This window comes from Scleropages formosus, chromosome 18 (genome assembly GCF_900964775.1).
Source record: "Scleropages formosus chromosome 18, fSclFor1.1, whole genome shotgun sequence".
Taxonomy (NCBI): domain Eukaryota; kingdom Metazoa; phylum Chordata; class Actinopteri; order Osteoglossiformes; family Osteoglossidae; genus Scleropages; species Scleropages formosus.
In genome coordinates this window covers 22137852-22156112 of record NC_041823.1, presented here as the reverse complement: position 1 = coordinate 22156112, position 18261 = coordinate 22137852, and the positions used below count along the sequence as shown (strand labels likewise).

Here is an 18261-nt window from a genome sequence, read left to right as displayed (position 1 = left end):
CATCTGGATGCATGTGAGTTGAAGTGACAGCATCAGCTTGCAACTTACAAAACATTTTATATTTATCAACAACTCACCTTAAATCTGGAATCATTGAATTTCAAACATCTTAACATCTTTATTAAGCAAATGACATCATAAATAAAAAAGTGCATAGAAAAATTAAACAGGTTTAGAAATATGTATACAATTATGTACAAACTTAGGTTTACTGTACAAGGTAACAAAGCCAAGTTCACCACTTTTTCAGAATTATGTTCTTTTTCCACTTTTTTTTTTTAAACTTTAAAATAACCCTGTGTTGGTACACAAGGTCTGAAGAACAGTACTGCTAGTGACCGTTAACATCAGGTTAAACTAGTGCTTTGCATCCTTCATTGCACGCACACACACAGACCAGTTCTGCAGGACTGCGAGCTGAGAGCGAGTCCTGTTTCTGCAGTCGCGTTCCTTTACATCTCTCTAAGCAACTGAGGTAGAATCCTTGCGAGAACTTGGTAGGACTGGTGGGAGGGGTACTGCAGAAACACGCCACCATCAGCTGAATAGTAATAAAGCAAACCAACAGACTGAAGGAAACATGGCTCTACCACAGGGTGTGGGCAGTAGAGAGAGAGAGGTTGGTCCAGGCGTTTGTATTGGCCCTTTTTACGGACGACTGCAGTTCACCTGATTTATGTAAAGATCATGGAAGTTTTACTGAAACAGTATAAAAGGAAAGGAAAAAGAAAACTTAAAAATATTAAATCCAACTCAACTGAAAGCTCACCAACGGGAAAAACAAAAAACTAACAGAAGAGCAAGGTTAAAAAGAAGGCAAAAGACAGTTTTACTCTGTTACCACACCTATTATAGCCATTTACAGAGACTACAGATCAAGTACTCCGAAGTACAGACAACTTAGTAAAGCAGAAGCAATTCCCTGGTGAGTTTCATTGCTCACTATGAAGCACAAAAAGAGAAACTTGTTTTACATGATGGACAAACGTTTGTTATGACGACCAATTCAAATATATTCTCTACACTGTTGTAGTAATGAAAACAGAGCACTGTCTGACTGGCCTTAACCTTGTAAATAAAAAGTCCATTCCGGAGAACAGACATGTCTCCTGAGGAAATTCTAGGGGAAAGCACAACGTGTTGATTTAAACCATTGAGTATCGGGAAAGACAACTACAAGGAAATCATCTATTGGAGAAAAGCAAGTGGTTGCAACATAAACACTGAATAAAATGTAAAAAACATAGCATACATGGTTCTGCTGCTAAAAACGTCCATTATTTCTCAACTTCACACCAAAAAGTTCAACAGGAGCTCCAAACATGGTTCGCTTGTTTGACTCAGTAGAAACACCTGTGATGATCAACGGATATGTATGCAGTACAAAGACAACTTGGGCCAACAAGGCAATAAGAACATCAAATAAAATTTCTTCTAAAAGCAAATATTGGCACCTGGCATGAGAAATGACAGGAGGTGCGATTAGCTACACTGAATGCACGCTGCTAAGCAAGCACAAATACCTTTAAAAACATTTAAACAGGACACTAATCATGGACTGTCTGCCAAACTATTGAGCATAGGCTGTGGGCCAGTATTTCTTCAGCAAAGAATAATGTAATGACCAAGACTTAAAAGATACAGTAGCTCTTCAAATTGGTGAGCAAAATAACCACCAGTGATGGTACTTTTACGGTTTCCTGTTCTCTGAAACCACTCTTTTTTCCAGCAGAAGAGGCAGAGGTGTTAGCAGCCAGCTGAAGCAAACGGAAAGTGCACCAGTTGCTGCCAGCACCCAGCTCTTTGCTGTACAACGTGTATCTCGTTTCTCCCAGGCTAGGAGTAGTGCAAATTCTCAGCTCTTCTCCAGCACAATGTGGGCTGTGGAGGACCTACTTGCCTTGGCCCAATCTCTCTCTCTCTCTCTCCCTCTTTGCCCCGTTCTCCTAAACAGATAAGTTTGAACTTCTAGTTGAGGAACCGGCGGCAGCGGCGGGCCCCACAGTTGCAGTTTAGCTTGTTGCTGGCATCCTCAATGGGGAACTTGTAATCATAGGTGAGCTCCTCGCCTCGATAGATCTTGCGCAGGGCAAAGATGACAATATGTTTCTGGCCCTCCACATTGATGACACGAGAGTAGCAGTTGGGTTCACAGGAATGGTTGATGAAGCGGGCTGCATTGCCGTGCATGGTGGCATCTACCACATCAAAGTCGTCAATGCGGAACATGTAGCAACCGATGCCCTGGTCAAAGAAAAGAAAGGGAAGGAGGAGGGGAGGTATGAGGTATGAAAAATTCACAGGAGGAATCTAAAATGTGTGGGCTGATAACACTACATAAAGTTCACTGCAAGTCTCTTCGGAGAAAAGCATCTGCTAAATAAATAAATGTAAAAATTAGGCTAAAAACTGCAACAGGGTAAGCAGACCAGCGCTAAAACAAAAATGGCCTTAGTGGGTGGCAGTGAGTTCATCTGAATTTCTATATTTGCCATCCTTTCAAAATGAGTCATATCTTTGAGCTTGTCACGCAGAAGAATCTCACCTTCCCATCATAGTACTTCTCTCGCTTGTCGGTGAGGACAGAACGGATGACAATTCCAGAGTACTCTATGACCATCTCCCCTGCATCAATGTTCCGCTTGCAGAACAAACCTCGTCCGTGGATAGCAGATCTGAGTAGAGTAGAATATTAATCATGTTAAAATCCATTGCACTGGGAACGGGGGAGGTAAGGAGTAGGCAACGGACTACAACGAAATCAGCATATGGCAGCAACAGTTCCACAGCAAAATACGTAATTGTCCTAGAATTCAGAAGAAATGTCTTAATGAGGTCAAGTTACACAAAAACGATGTCTCCTAATTAAGTCTTTATTCTTTCCATCCCTGAAACAAAGGTTAAGTAGATGACTCATGGCTACAAATTAATTAAACTCAGAAAAATACAAACATTTTAATGTTACCTGGAAAAATGAAATGGCAGTATTATGGACTATGAGAAAAGAGTAAGATGGGAACATTGACAGGCTAAGACAAACTGGACGGCACTGACCTATAAACACCCACTGCTTCCTTCGATGTCCTCTCTAGATGTCTGAAGCGCATGGCCATTGGCAGCTCCATACTGGTCGCACGCCTGCAGAGACGACGCTCACTTAAGCTCTCCAGCAGTGTTTGGAGAAGGAACCATGCTTTTTCTGATACCCATTATTATGACTAAATGACTCTTTGCTGTGCTGAGGAAACATGGAGTTAATTTTAGGCAGGAGATTAATAAGGTTGTTTGCTGGGTGTTCTTTGCCTTGTAAGCAGGAGCAAATGCAACGCTTCCTGTGACTTAAAGATCTTTATCATGCATTTAAGTTTTTTCAGTCCATCCACCTATGACGGAAACTACTTAAACAATGAAAAGCTGCTCCTGCACGCAGAGGAAATGAAACAAGTCATTTCATCCAACTTACGACTCTTCATTTACCGTGTAGCACGTTATTTTACAATAAATTAGGCAGCACGAAGGCACAGCAAGTAGCGTTGATGTTTCTCAGCGCCTGGGTTGTGCAAGAGGACATGGGTTCGATCCTGTGTGGAGTTTCCATGTTCTCCCCGTGTCTGCGTGGGTTTCCTCCGGGTGTTCCAGTTTCCTCCCACAGTCCAAAGACATGCTGTTCAAGTTCCCCCATAGATTGTGAATGACAGAGTGTGTTCCACTGATGTATGGATGAGTGACCCTTTGTAAATGGCGTATATAGCAGTGTAAGTCACTTTGTTGAATAAGGTGTGTGGACTGATAACACTACAGAGAGTTCATTGGAAGCTACTTTGGAGAAAAGTGTCTGCTAAGTAAATGTAAACTGTTTTGGTCTGTTGTTTTTTTTTTTTTTTAAAAAAAAGGGGGGGGGGGGGGGGGGGGGAATTTCCTAAACCAATAGACAATATGATGGATGAATTCCCACTCAATACATTAGTTAAGAAAAAAGGAAAAAAAAAAAAATTTACCCGCTCAGATGATTTACACACCCAAAAGAAATATTAAATTACACGGTTTTCCCCAGTAGATCTAATGATGATCAACTTATGTCTCTTTACTGAAATATATGGAGAGAACTCATGCTCTACAAAGCAACAGCAATTGTGTTATAAAAATATCAGTGTATTCCTGGTTTGTTTTCTGTCAGTCAGCGCCCTCATTTTGTAAAATTCAGTCTTGTTTTACAATTACATTTATCTGACGCTTTTCTACAAAGCTGCATACAACGTCAATCTACGTACAATTATTTACCTTTTTACACAGCTGGGTAGTTTTTAATGGAAGAATTTAGGGAAGTACCTTGCTCAATTTCTAACCACTATGCTACTAGCTATCCCCACTTTGTTCAGAAAACTAATGTTTTATACAGGAAACAGAGGACAAAACAAAAACAAGGAACACATATATGCATAAATGTCCTTGCTTGAACCTTTTAACTACATCATCCAACAATAATTTGCTGAAACTAAGGAAACCAGAAACTCCAGAGCAAATGTGGACCCCAGGTTCAACTCAAGCCCTTTTTGTCTGACCTGGTAGATTTAAGTGGGACTTCATCATCCTCTTCATCATAAGGCCCATAATCAGGGAGTTGCCTATGCTGGGAAGCAAGGAAGTTGAACATGTCGAAGGTGGATTTCCTGTGAAATATCAGGCAATAAAAAAAAAAAAAAAAAAAATTATCAATAAATGTAACTGGATTTAACAGCAGCCCAAACAGTACCGTAACAACAGAGAACAATTTTTACTCACCGAATATAGACCTCAGAGCGGGCACAGCCGCTAGGGTTCACGGGGAGTTCTTCCTCCTGATTGTCCTGCTTGTGGAAGCGGAAGGTATGACGCTGGCAGGAACTGGCACCTTGCAGCTGCTCCACCAAGAAGACAACAGCGTCGTGGAGCAAGCCCATCATGCGAGCACCGCTCATGCCCATGAAGGAGAGCTGCTTGAGCCGGGCACCAGCACGAGCTTCCTGCACTCCATCAATCACTGCCTTCCATGCCACTGCGGACCACCAATGGGGAAAGTGGAGGAGTAAATGACAATTCATGAGAGAAGGGAAAGGTTTAGGGGAAAATGTATGACTGTTACTCTCACTTAAAGCCAGCACTACTCGTGCAAATTTCTCAGACAGCTACAACATCTCAGACAAAGAAATCATCTGGAACACAGACATCCTCATGCAAAGTCACATTTGGCAAAAACAACACTTTTCAAAACATGGTGTTGTATGTTTGGCTACATGTGAACTCAAGTGGTGAAAAAGAAATTTTCCAAATTGAAATCCTTTTGGTATGCTATTTAGAACTGATTTACGACCATATGTCTTAAATTCATCACACCTTCTATGCTGTCTGCCTCCACAATAAAGCCATCTTCACTTGTGATCTCAAAACGCAAGTGGGGCTGATCTTTGCTGGATGGGTATTCCTCATCTAGCTCAGGGGGTGGCAGCTCATCATCTGAGCTGGAGATGACACCTGACAACAAAGCAAACGTAACATATGAGGAGAAAATACCCAGGAACATGTTCTGTTGCAAGGGAACAGTGCAACATATAAAGTTCTCATAGAAAAAGTAAAGGAAACAATAAAAACTGAATTTCCCAGAAATCTTCAGCCAGAACAGGCAATTTAACCACAATACTGGCTACAAGCAAACTAGTTAAGAAAACCTACCTGAGTATTTGTTCCAGTCAGTCAGGGCACTGCGGCCCACATTCTCCCAGGTCCCAGATCTGCTATGGCTGGAATCCCCATTCCTAGACTGAGATAACCGGTCCCAAGGTCCTGGCCTGGCACAGAGACAAAGGACATAAACCAATAACTAACCATAAGCAACGGAAAAATGAGGACACAGCGTTACAGTAACTCAATTAGAGAACAAGTGGGGGGGAAAAAAAGGTAGCACTCCAAGATTGACTTAAAGGTACAGCACAAATGCTATAGTGCTGAATGCACAAAATCTGAAAAAGTTACCGTACCTTACATACAGTCCATCTTAATAAATGCTGTGGTATTGTGTGATTCCTTATGACATGAAAACTATTTATCAGTGGTGAAACTTTTTAACTGGTCAAAGATATAAAAATTTAGTGTAAAATTAATTGTAAACTTTTATTGAGTGACTTGCATAATGGGCAATGAAGAGTTTAATAGCTCTTTCAAAATAACTGAACACAGTTTACCCAAAATTTAAAAAAGAAAAAAAAAAAAAAAGTATCTATTTGGCAGTTTTGTGCTTAATTTAAAATATAATAATTAGCTGTCAAAATTTTTCATATGCACAAAGCTGCAGCTATGTTACTAGCTACGGAGGTGGTACACGGGTTTAGGTTTTATTAATTATTCTCTGATAACAGTACCCTCTATGAATGCATTTTAAGAGCAACAGGATTATTATACAACTGGCAACATTACAAAAAGAATACTTTGAAAAGTAAGACCGATTTAGCAAACATGAACCCCACTAACATCAAGAAACCTGTAACCGCGCTTGGCTGATTTTCAGCACTGATTGGCGTACTTCTGCCTTTACAAATAACTAATAATGACAAATCCTGCATGAAGATTGTCCTTTTGTTATTACATACACTCGGCCCTCATGTAACGGGGCACAAGATGAAGAAACAAATCTGGTTTTTAAAACACACAATTCGGTCCCAGTGCAAGACAGCTTTCAGGCTACCTTACATACTGACACAAAGAAATTCAGTAAGGGAAACTATCACAAGTGTGGGCAATAATAATGATGGACAAAAGAAAGCCAAGTGTCTGTACTGCATAATTTCAACCAGTGGTTCTTAGAGAAGATGGGTCACACGGCGGACAGTACAATTGCCGTGCACCTTTCAAACAGTGTACAAGCTGGTAAGGGGTAACTATTGAACAAGAATTAAAGGTGAGGTTTGCAATACTCTTGCTTCGTTCACAAATACCTCACTCATCTATTAAGGATGTGATAGAGCGGATCAAAATCCGTATTCGTTGAAAGCGGATTTAAACTTAGAAAACTGTATGGATGCAAATGCAGTTAATGAAAATGAAAAATAATTTTTTGTAATTTGCATGCACATATCAATTAAAAGATGAAAAGAAATGTTTATTTGGTTTCAACTTCACACAAAAAAGTAATTTTGCTTTTCAGCAATTCAAAATTGGTTTATGCTCAAATTAAATATAAATAAATGCTTATATTCTTACTAATATCAGTGCGAGATATTCCACTTAAACGTGAAACAAGCTGCATATATGTGAACTTACACAAAATGTCTTACGCAGCACAAAAGACTATAAGGACATGCATGGTATGCAAAGTGTTACTAAGTAGGCCTAATGCATTTCACTGCGTAATCGATATACGAAAAATACGCGCAAATTGTTGACTATTCATTTGCTTATTAACACGTATAGTGGTGCTCAAGTATTACATCATTAATTATCACAGTCTCAAGTGCGTCTAGACTTCCGGAGAGCAACACATACAGATATAAAATTGAGCTTTTAACAAACTGTGTTGCTTTGACTACTTTTCCACCATGTCAAATTCATATCCGCCAAAAAAGCATTCATAAACGTCAACGGATTTTGGATCTGCAAAAACGTTTGACATTTGAATTCGAACTTCGTAACACCCCTACTCACTTTAGATAGGATATGTAGCAACTACCCGAAAAACTCAGTTTAAAATGAGTAAAAAGGAGTATTTAAAAAAAACAGGTATGCTCCACACTTGCTGCAGAAAAGGAACTTTTTCGCAGGAGCGTTTGCTCGTCTTCAAAATAAGAACCGCACAGTCTAAACACAAGTGTGTTAAATTACAGGTTAAAACAACTGCTTTCTTCAGAGCACAATAAGATGCAAATGAAACAAAGAGTCAACAGTACATAAGAAGACCTCACTTTCTACTATGGGTTTTTCACCAAAGGAGGGAGGATCCGTAACAGTTTCCTAACATTCAAACCACATCTAAAATATATAAACCTGGACCATTGAGACCTTGGACTGAATAAGGGTTCACTGACAATAAATAAAAACATCAAAAGCCAACCTACAAATTATTCTGATAATCTTTAAAATGTGTTGCCATTTTCACTGATGCACAAAGAAAATTTTTTTAATTCATTTTAGACAAATTTATTTATTTAACAAATGATTTTCTCCAAAGCAACTTGCAATGTTATGCAACTACCTTGCTCAAGAATACTACAGCAAGAGACGGGACTCAAATCTGGGTATTGTAAGTGCAAGACAGGAGCTTTAACCACTTTGCTACTTGGTGCCCCAAGTGACACATTTTTGTCTAAGAAAAGATTACTTTTTTTCCACGAAAAACAGTAATTCCACACCCACCCGCAATGATTTCACTGAATGAGTTAATTCTGTTTTTGATGGATGTGTGGTCATTACCCAATTTCCTTTTTTTTTTTTTTTTTTTTTTTTAAAATATTCTAAGCATGTGAAATATTCAAAGCAATCTGTATTTATACCACTGACTCATTAACCACATATACACTTCTTTAAGTATTTATGACTATCAGTTAACATGACATGATTTATTTCACATATTTGCCTTGTTTCTGCACTCATACTTCATAGTTTATATACCAACTCTGGCTCTCGCACCATGTTTGTGCTGTATGTATTTTACACATTTTATTACTATTATGTGAACTTACTGATAATATAGAAGCTCCCCGACTTACGATGATTTGACTTACAATTTTTTCGACTTTATGATGGTGAGCTGACAATAAACATTCAGTAGAAACCATACTTCGAATTTTAAATTTAGATTTTTCCCCGAGCAAGTGGTACATGGTGCGATACTCTCTCATGATGCTGGGCAGTGGCAGCAGTAGCGATCTGCATCTCCTAGTCTGTCACACAGTCGGTATACAGATACCCCCCTGTATCTACGTTGTGTTTTGTGCATCCATAATGTCACAGAAATGCCCATCTGTGTCTCCTGCTACTGGTAGGAAGAAGAAGAGGAGGGCTTTTACTCTTGAGGAGAAACTCAAGATAACTGCCCAGCATGAACGCAGCAAGCCTGTAATGGCTATCGCACGTATGCTAGGCTATGATGTTCGGTAGTTTAGGTGTATTAAATGTATTTTGATATGATATTTTAACTTTTTATAACTTATGATGGGTTTTGCAGAACGTAACCCCATCGTCAATTGGGGACCACCTGTATACTAATAGAAAGTAAGCTACTTTGTGGTAAATATTTTTTCTAATGGCTCAGACTTGGCAGTCATTCACGGTCACCATTTATTACCTAGCATTCTCGATGTCACCAAAGCGTTCTTCCTTTGGCTTGTCCAGGTCCAGAACCCCTTTTACGGTTGGTGTTTTAATGCGGACACCCCCAGACCTACTGGAAAAGCATAAACAACTTAATTTTTAAGCAAAGAACATAACTATAAACAAATATCTCATGCTTTTTAAACCCCACAGATGCCTCCCCTCACTCCTCATCTACCTTGATGTTGCACAACTTGACTTGCGTGGCTCCTCTAAAGCAGCAGGAGCCTCCAACTCACAGATGTCAGTCTTTGATTTCTTGGCTGTGATGCGGTCCGACAAAGAGGATACCCTCTTGATGCGGACCTGAGAGCGGGAGTGAGAAATTGTGCTAGGGGGCTTGGCAGCAGGCTCAGGTTCAATAAGAAGGCCCTGGGGCAGCACCATGGGGTTTGGGGCCGGTACTCTGTTCAAATTTCGCAACTGAGAGGAAGTGAGAATTTGGGCACCAGTCCTGATGGGGTTGAGGCAGCTAGCCACGGCTTCGGTGATGACTGCTTGGGGGTTCACCAGAGTGCTGCCTTCGACAGTAGACGATTCAGTGGCAAGAACTGGGCTTACAGCTGACTTGTTTTTCCTTGGGCTAGGAGTACCTCTCTTTTTCTTGGACCTTTTTACTTCCAGTGTACTCTTCTGCAACAGGGCTTCACTAGTTGTGACCACTCCGTTAACGTTGTAGTTCACAAGACTTGTGGCAACGGCATGGGTGTGGACCACCGGAGAAGATACTGATGGGGTTACAAGCCTGGAAATCTGTGCCTGGGCTGGTGTTCCAGTAGTGCCTGATATGCTGCCTGCAGCAGCAAGAGTGGCAGACAGAGCATTGCTTTGAAGGAGGCTGGAGATCTGGTTGACACATGCGTAAGAAGGAGAGTTTGGGCTTGGCAGCTGGAACGTGTTGCTTTCAGGATTTTTGACAAAGATCTGGCCAAGGCGGTTCACAAGCAGGACATGTGGCGTAGTGTCTATGTTGGGGCCACCCAACTCCCGAACAGTAAGAATAGCATGGCCTGGTAAAGTCTGATTCATCACCTGTTGCTGGTTGTCAAGTGTTGCTCTGGGAGTAGAAAAGTTGATGGAGATTGTACGCCCTGTTGGAGCATCTTTCTGCAAGGGTGAGGCACTGTAGCCATTTATTAGAAAAGGAGTGGGTGCAGAGACAGATGTTTGCTGAGCTACAGAACGGACTGACTGGCACTGGGAGGCATCTCTCAACTGAGAAGATAGACCTTCAGAGTTGGCAATGGCGGGACAGGAGGAGACAGATGCAGAACCTGTTGATAGTGTGTGTGCAGGGAAAACAGGGACAGACACTGAACTATAGGGCCCAAGTGACAGGCTTGAACCTGCTGCCAAAGACCCAGTTTCATTCTGAGGAGTAAAACCAGTAGATACATAAGTTACTGCAACAGGAATCGGTCGAGAGGAATCTGTAGGAGACAACAGCGAAGTACGAAAATTTTCCACGGATGGCAAAACTGTTACCTTGGTAGACTGTAGTGGATCTATTGCGGCACGAATGTGAGTAATGGGTTTCAAACTGGCAACTGGTCGCTGTACAGACTGGACAATGCTCACCACAGGAGCTGGAGACTGCTCACTAACTGGTGGATAAGGTTCTTTTGACATTCGATTTGCAGGGCATGCAAAGGAGACTTTATCCTCAGTGCTCTTGTTCAAGACATTCAAATCAACTGCAGAACCATCCATGGCTGAAACAAAATGCCCACTGCTTGGGTCCAAGAAAACATCCTGGGGGACCTCGTTAGGCTCCAAGTCCAAAGAAACATCCCCTTGGACCGTAACCCTATCAGTCAAGCAAGCATTTGCTGATGGCAGGTCAGAAAATCCTTGGACAAGAGAAATCCCAGAGGGGGCACCAGAACCTGATGCCTGTCCCATCAAGCTTGTAGAATGCACTTTATCTAATACCTTACAGCTATCCAAACCTGCTGCAGATGAATGTTGTTCCATTTCTACTTTCTGACCCTGCAACTTCTGAGCATCGGTAGAAGAGGCTGTATGCAGCTTTGAAACAGAGGACACATCCAGAGTTCGACATTTCCTTGCCGCGTCCATCTCCAAAAGCACGTCGTGATCACCGATTGCTCCCGCCAGCTGGTTGGAATTAGTTGCTTCTGTGGATATATGACATACATAATCAGGTGGTGCTTCTAAAGACAAAGAGATACTGGCTTTGGCAGAAGCCTCAAATGGTTTTATGAGAGAAGGCATATTACCAGTGTGGCATGCAGAAGATGCAGTAAGGTTGCATAACCCGTTACTCTTCCGTTCCTCCTGAGGCACTGCATCTAACAACTGGGTTGGGTTCTGAACTTGAACCTGAGCAGAGTTCTTTAGATTCTGCGTGCCATCACTGGTAGCCAAACTGGCATCACTTTCTGTCCCATCGTCAACACCATCCAGCTGGGGAATGTGATGGGAAGAAGAGGAAGATGGTGGCAGGGCTTGAGAGGTTTCCTTGGGAGTTGTACAGGTGACGACAGTGCGGGAGAAATCAAAGTAATTCTCCATATCATCATCAGAGGATGTGTTACCCCAGTCCTCCCTGGCTGGCATGCTGGAACAAGTGGAGGTTCTTATATGTGTGGTCCTCTTGTTTGTGTCAGCTTCGCTGTCCCGAAACTCATCTGGGTTCTCTTCCCCATCCCCACAGACCACAATTTGAGCACCACAGTTCATCGCAACACCTTCATTCAACATGGTCTCTTCAAAGTCTAGTTCTGAATTCAGCACTGATGTTACAGCCACGTCAGAGTCCACATCAAAAGCAGTGTAAGAAAACTCCTGATTAGGGGCAAGGTTAGTACCTTTTCCAGGGCTAAGGCATTCAGTCTGGGACAAAGTGGTTCCATTTCTTGATGCCACATCTTCTGGCTCAGGTGAGGCCATAAAGTTGTGTGGCACCTCTGCAGTGTCTGTCTGACTCAGGTCAAAAGATATCCTTGCTCTTGAGGAGTGGTGGATTGTTGGGGAGAAGGACAGATTGCCAGGTGTAACTGAGGAAGGACAGCAGGTACCATCTTGCCATGGAGATTGAGGAAAGAGTCCTGAGGTAGAGTGTGGTGCCACCCTCCCAGTCCCACTGGCCAAGGGAGCACTTCGACCAGTGCTTTGGCAGGTTGGAGAAGAGGTCAGAATGTTTTCAGTAGCACCAAGAGGGAAGAGTGGAGAGGTGGCAGGGGAAGCGACAGAGGAGGCTTTGGGGTGCAGGGATCCACCTGCACGAAGGGTGATTGGTCCTGAGGAACTGCTCAGGGGAGGAGAGGAAATGCGGCTGCGGGTGCCAGTGCCATGAGATTGTGAGAGCGGGCTGTGGCGACGGGGCCGACACGTCTCATCCAGGTCACTGATGGTCAGAATATGGTGAGACTTTGATGGAGCAGTCCCTGAAGAGGTAGTGTGAAAATGAAATATGTGTTAGAGCTAAATATAAGTGCTACAGCCTATGTGTTAGAGCCAAATTTCAACATTATTGCTAAATACTGCTAATTAATGCTAAATAAAATGAACACGACAGTTAAAGGAACGCAATGTTGCGAAACACCATAATTCTACAGTGTGATCAAAGCAAAAAGTAAATACTGCAAAAAACTGAACCACTGGCACAAAGTTTCACTGCAAACATTAAAAATATCATACATGGTACCCTGGTGACTTGTTAACATATGTTTTATGAATTTAGCCCAAAAACCAACAGTCACCTGGAGAGGGAAGAGGTCGGGACATCCCTCCTGCAGGTCTCCTGGTCTGGGCATAGCTCGGGACCTTGGGTCGTGTGGCTGGGTCCGGTTTTGAGGGAGGAGTAGGGACACTAGTTGGTTCTTCTGTCACCGAAGACTGTGAAGCTATGTGAGTTTCTGTGGACTCAGTTTCTGTAGGAAAGCCAAACAGAAGTGCAAATGTTATTTCATCATTACTATGTCACAATTATTTATCCATTTGTACAGTTGGGCAATTTTTTTTTTTTTTTTTTTTTTACTGGCACAAGTTAGCATAAGTATCTTGCTCAAGGGCACTGCAACCGGAGGTGAGATTCAAACCTATGACCTTTTGGTCCAAAGACAGCAGCTCTAACCACTACAATACCAGCTGTTCCATAAGAAAATGGTGTGTCACAGAAGCTGAAAAAAAGCTAGTGGTTCTCTGTTTCAATTAACTACGGAAAATGGTGGCTTTGCTGATGAGCATGAAGGACACATTGGGACATTTGGCTTAGCAACAAGTTAACATGGCAAAATGTTTTGAATCTAAATATTGAAATCACTGCCACATACTAAGGCTTTTGAAAACGTATTCAGTTGAGAAAGTTGTTTTAAGTTTACATTCAAAAGTACAAAATAAACTGTCACCCAAAACTGCAGGTGTCAAACTTCAGAGTGTAAACAAGAATGGTTTAAAGTGAATAAAAGAATTCACAATTCATCTTCAAAGAAGAATAAACCGAATACCAAAACTACAAGAGAACTGTGCCAGCATCACTGGAAAAATACAGCTACGGGAACTCATAACAATTTCAAAAGAAAATGGTCAGTGAAAATGAAAATTAACAGATAAATCAACATAATAGCAATGATTCATAGACAGATCCAAGACCATCTTGGTCTACACCTCTAAATCTACCTGCAGTGCTTAAAGAGAAATCCAAAATTATTTATACTTGTGTGGCATTTAACTTATTTTTCCAAAACTCTTGTTTTTCATAGCTCCAATATTCACAAAGTCTCAAACTATTGTTTTGCACTTCTCTACAAGTACTGTACGGGACAGCGGGTAGTATAGCGGTTTGAACCATTGTCTTTGTGAAGGCCCAGGTTTGAATCATGGCTCACGCTGTATTATCCTTGAAGAAGGTATTTGCTCCATATTACTCCAGTAGAAACTACCTATATCTATAAATAGGTAAACGGTTGTAACTGGCTTAATACACTAAGACTGGAGAAAAATGTCAGCTAAATTAATGAATCAATTGATACATTTTAAAAATTTTACGTTACCGTTTCATCTCTTGGTATAAAAGACAAAAATCACATAACTGGCGATATTTGGACAAACAAAAAAAGAAGCAACTGGAGGGTTTGTGTGCAGATTTGGGAGACTGACCGATGTGGGGACAGGGGCCGTGGGCAATGGTGCGGTTCTCTCCCTGATCAGGTGTCTCCTCCACAGGTTTCTCCTGGACAGGAGGCCTGACCTCCCGGACCCGGCAGGTATACTTGCAGCGGCGGCGTGGATCTACTGTGCTCCAGAACCATCGAGAGCACCTGGCACATGGGAAAAGGGAAAGAGAACAATGAAGGGAGAGCAGGGTTGGAACAAGAAAACAAGGACAAGGAAATAAAAATTTGGTTGAATTCAGTAACTCTATTGAACATATAGGATTATGAGAATTTCTCAACCTAACTGCATGATATGACATACTTTCTGATTGTAATATATGATATGCATGTTGTTCAAAGAGAGACTTACTATGCAAACAGACATATGATTACTCTATATCAGGTTACAAATCAAGAGAACAAAAATGTACTTACTGATACCCGACAGGAAATAGCTTCCCTTGACTCTCCGAGAGTTCAGTAAGTACACCAAATTTGTCAATCTGCAAAGAGCCTAAAAAGTGGACAAAACATTGAAATAAAAGACAATACATGTTTGATAATAAAAACTAGAATGTTAAATTTATATTATCTATGTATGAGCATGTTTAAGCAATGTATGAGTGTGGTAGGAATAATTGCACTGTGAAAACCAAAAGTGGACACAAAACAGCAAACCATGGCCACTGAGTAATTTGATTACATTAGAAATAAAAACAAACAAAAAGTATTGTAAATTTTACAACTTTTTCTCACCCCAACCAATAATTTAAGTCCGACAATTTTACAGTTCCTTTAAAGAGGCAATAGCTGATGTCATCATGCACTTACAATGAAAGTTTGATACAAAAAGCAACTGGTGTGCAACCATTTACGCGGCACAGAATTTTTATAATATCAATTATATGATTTCAGGGCAAGTACCTTGAGATAAAGGGTATTACTTCAATGGTAAGATTCAAAGCAGGAATCTTCAGATTTTCCAGATAGCATCTCTAATCATGACAGTACTCGCTAGGTGAGTAGTTCTCTTCGTCACTAGCAGCTATCTCTGCCACACACAGCGTGGTTATTGTGACACATCAAGTGTTGTGCCAGTTCATAAGCTTCTTTCAGAAATTTGACTCTTAAATATAATAATGAACCCTATTGATATTGTTTTTAAAGAATGTGCTGTGTGTGTGTGTGTGTGTGTGTGTGTGTGTATATATATATATATATATATATATATATATATATATATATATATATATACATACATACATATATATACATATATAAATAAATAAAGCTTATAATGAGCTGCGTTGCTTTGACTACTACCCCCACCCATCAAATTCTTATCTGCTGAAAAAGCGTTGATAAAATTTGACAGATTTTGGATCTGCCAAAAATGTCTGAAGTTTGACCACGTTCACGTTCTAATTTCATCACATCCCTGATTTAAAGCAAAACATATTTTTCCAACAGCTTACCAGAAAGAGGTACAGAGCATCACAAGTAGCAGATACTACAAGAATTGCTTTAAGCATTATAACAACAATTTTTAATTTTATATAGCAAGTTTAAAAGTTGCATCTCAAAGTGCTTTGCAGGGAAAAAAAATGCTACAACTCTACGGCAACTTACAAAATATATGAGCATAAAATTAAAATAGAACGGAAAAACCCATATGTTATAAATAACTGTCTGTCCAAAGGTAGTATCATGTGATTGAGCACACAGAAGCACAAGGTATAAGGCAGGGTGTATCTTGGACTGGTCGCCAGTCCATCACAGGGCAATCACCTAGACTCTACACATACATACTAAGGGACTGTGGAGGAAACTGGAGCAGCCAGAGACAACTCATAAGAACACTGGTAGAATGCACAAACTCCTAACCACTGCGAACAGTTTTAGATCAAAGTAGTAGCTTACCTATCATCATATTGATCGATTCTGGCTCCAGTCCAGTGAGAAATTTCCTGCGGAGACTAATCCCCTCAAAATCTACGTAAACTCTGCGAAGAACTTCAAACTCTTGCCCAGTAACCATCTTCAAAAAAAGAGAGAAAACACAGCACAGGTTCTCTCACACAGGAATTGACATTAAGAGCTCACTTCCCCTTTCTGTATAGTCACGGGAATTTACCTTTCCGCTGATCAGGTCCCGGTGCTTGTAGCAGAAGACCTTCTTGTCATCCTGAAAGACGCAGTTGCGAGCACGGGCGCACATGAAGTGGTAATTACTCTGACAAGAGGTCAAGCAGCAGCCCACAGTTGCACCTGTCTGATTACATCTCTCACAGCGCTGAAGGAAAAGGGTGAACAATTAGTGGAAGGAAAGATGGGATGCATAATTTTCCAAGTGACAAAAGTGGGAGGGCATACAGAGGTAAACACATTCAACACATCATGAGAAGGTGGGACAGTGTGCAAAAATGAGAACAGTGCAAAGAGACGACCAGCCATCTGATATAGTCAAGGTTACAGAAACGAATGAAATGAGATGCAATTTCACTCGAAAGGCCAGTCACCATGAGTCGGCCCCGGGCGACTGCACTGTGCACATGCATAAGGGAGCCATTGTCCTCCTCAAACACTTCTGCTGACCACATTGAACAGTTGACATGGGCCCACTCATTCTGCCCCAGGTAGAGCAGCCTGCCCGCATCCTACAGAACAGAAAAAGATGAACATGTGCCAAAGAGTTAATGAAGTGCAGATCTGCATTTATAAATTTAGCTTTTTCAAAAACAACTAACAACCTGCAGCCTTCGGATCTGAACGGCTATAACCACTTCACCATCTGCTGCCCCAGTATTCAGTGAGCTAAGATTTTAGCACCCCGTATGGACAGGGGTCTAATCAATGAAACAAATGTTTACATTTATATGTCTCTCTATAATAATGAATTTGCTTTTTCAGCTGTGATATTATACTGACATTAACTGACAGATATAATTGTTTGAGATTACTGACATGGTAAGGAAAAATTGTACAAGGACAAAGTGTTACGTATTCAAGACATTATGCATGGGATGGGTGTACAATGTTATGTTGGTGATCGCATTTTATACAGATAAACTTCTACTTACGTAAACTCGACTTGTGTAAATCCAGATTTACGAAAATAAAATTCCCGGCATACACATTATTTATGGATAGCGCAATTCGGTATAACCAGACAAGACAGGAAGCTGTATCTTCCCACTTCTCATGTGTTTTGAGCCATGAATGCTCCCCTCTTTAGTGTAGTGCTTTTTTTGCTTATTTTCTACCCTTTTCATTATTTGCAATGCCTGGTGAACGTTATGTGAAAGTTCTGCAACAACAAAAATGTGATGGATAAAAGCAAATTTCAGCAGTTTCTTCTAGAAACTGTAAAGAACATAGTTCCAAAAGTTCTAGGCATACACTCAAACAAGAGGACATGCGCTTGAAAAAAAACAAGGACCGTCTCGCAAGCGTACAGCAATTGATTCGGAGATTAAACTGAAAATAATAAGGAAGAATGAAGGTGGACAAAGATTATCGTCTATAGCATGGGAACCAGCTTTAGCCGTATTGACTGTGAATACAATAGTGAAGGATGCTGCATGTATGAAGGAGCACATGAAAGGAACAGCTAGCATGAAAACAACAATAACCAAGAGACGTCAAGGTGAAATAACTGAGATGGAAAAATTATAAATAACACTACAGCACCCTCGTGTGCCAGCATACTACTGGAAATAAAGTAAGCACGCACAGTTCAATACTGTAAGCGTACTGTATGGAGTAGTCTATTGTTTTTAAATTATGCTTTATATAAATGTAA

General features: G+C 41.0%; 1 protein-coding gene across 3 annotated transcripts in view; it reads right to left on the bottom strand.

Annotated features, from left to right (window-relative positions):
- Positions 1 to 93: 93 nt before the first annotated feature.
- The window catches only part of kmt2bb (lysine (K)-specific methyltransferase 2Bb), a 49497-nt gene continuing 31329 nt past the window's right edge, over positions 94 to 18261 (bottom strand). Inside the window, exons 24-39 of one of the 3 annotated variants that reach the window (XM_018745530.2) lie at positions 16979 to 17116; positions 16594 to 16752; positions 16380 to 16497; positions 14895 to 14973; positions 14464 to 14624; positions 13065 to 13235; positions 11580 to 12749; positions 9518 to 11477; positions 9314 to 9412; positions 5710 to 5825; positions 5374 to 5511; positions 4783 to 5035; positions 4563 to 4670; positions 3055 to 3138; positions 2546 to 2675; positions 1969 to 2244 (exon numbers count right to left, since the gene is read on the bottom strand). In XM_018745530.2, the coding sequence (XP_018601046.2) occupies positions 1969 to 2244; positions 2546 to 2675; positions 3055 to 3138; positions 4563 to 4670; positions 4783 to 5035; positions 5374 to 5511; positions 5710 to 5825; positions 9314 to 9412; positions 9518 to 11477; positions 11580 to 12749; positions 13065 to 13235; positions 14464 to 14624; positions 14895 to 14973; positions 16380 to 16497; positions 16594 to 16752; positions 16979 to 17116 (5160 nt within the window). Of the gene's footprint in view, positions 2245 to 2545; positions 2676 to 3054; positions 3139 to 4562; positions 4671 to 4782; positions 5036 to 5373; positions 5512 to 5709; positions 5826 to 9313; positions 9413 to 9517; positions 12750 to 13064; positions 13236 to 14463; positions 14625 to 14894; positions 14974 to 16379; positions 16498 to 16593; positions 16753 to 16978; positions 17117 to 18261 lie in introns of all 3 variants that reach the window. The other 2 variants (XM_018745528.2, XM_018745529.2) reach the window with 2 other exon arrangements.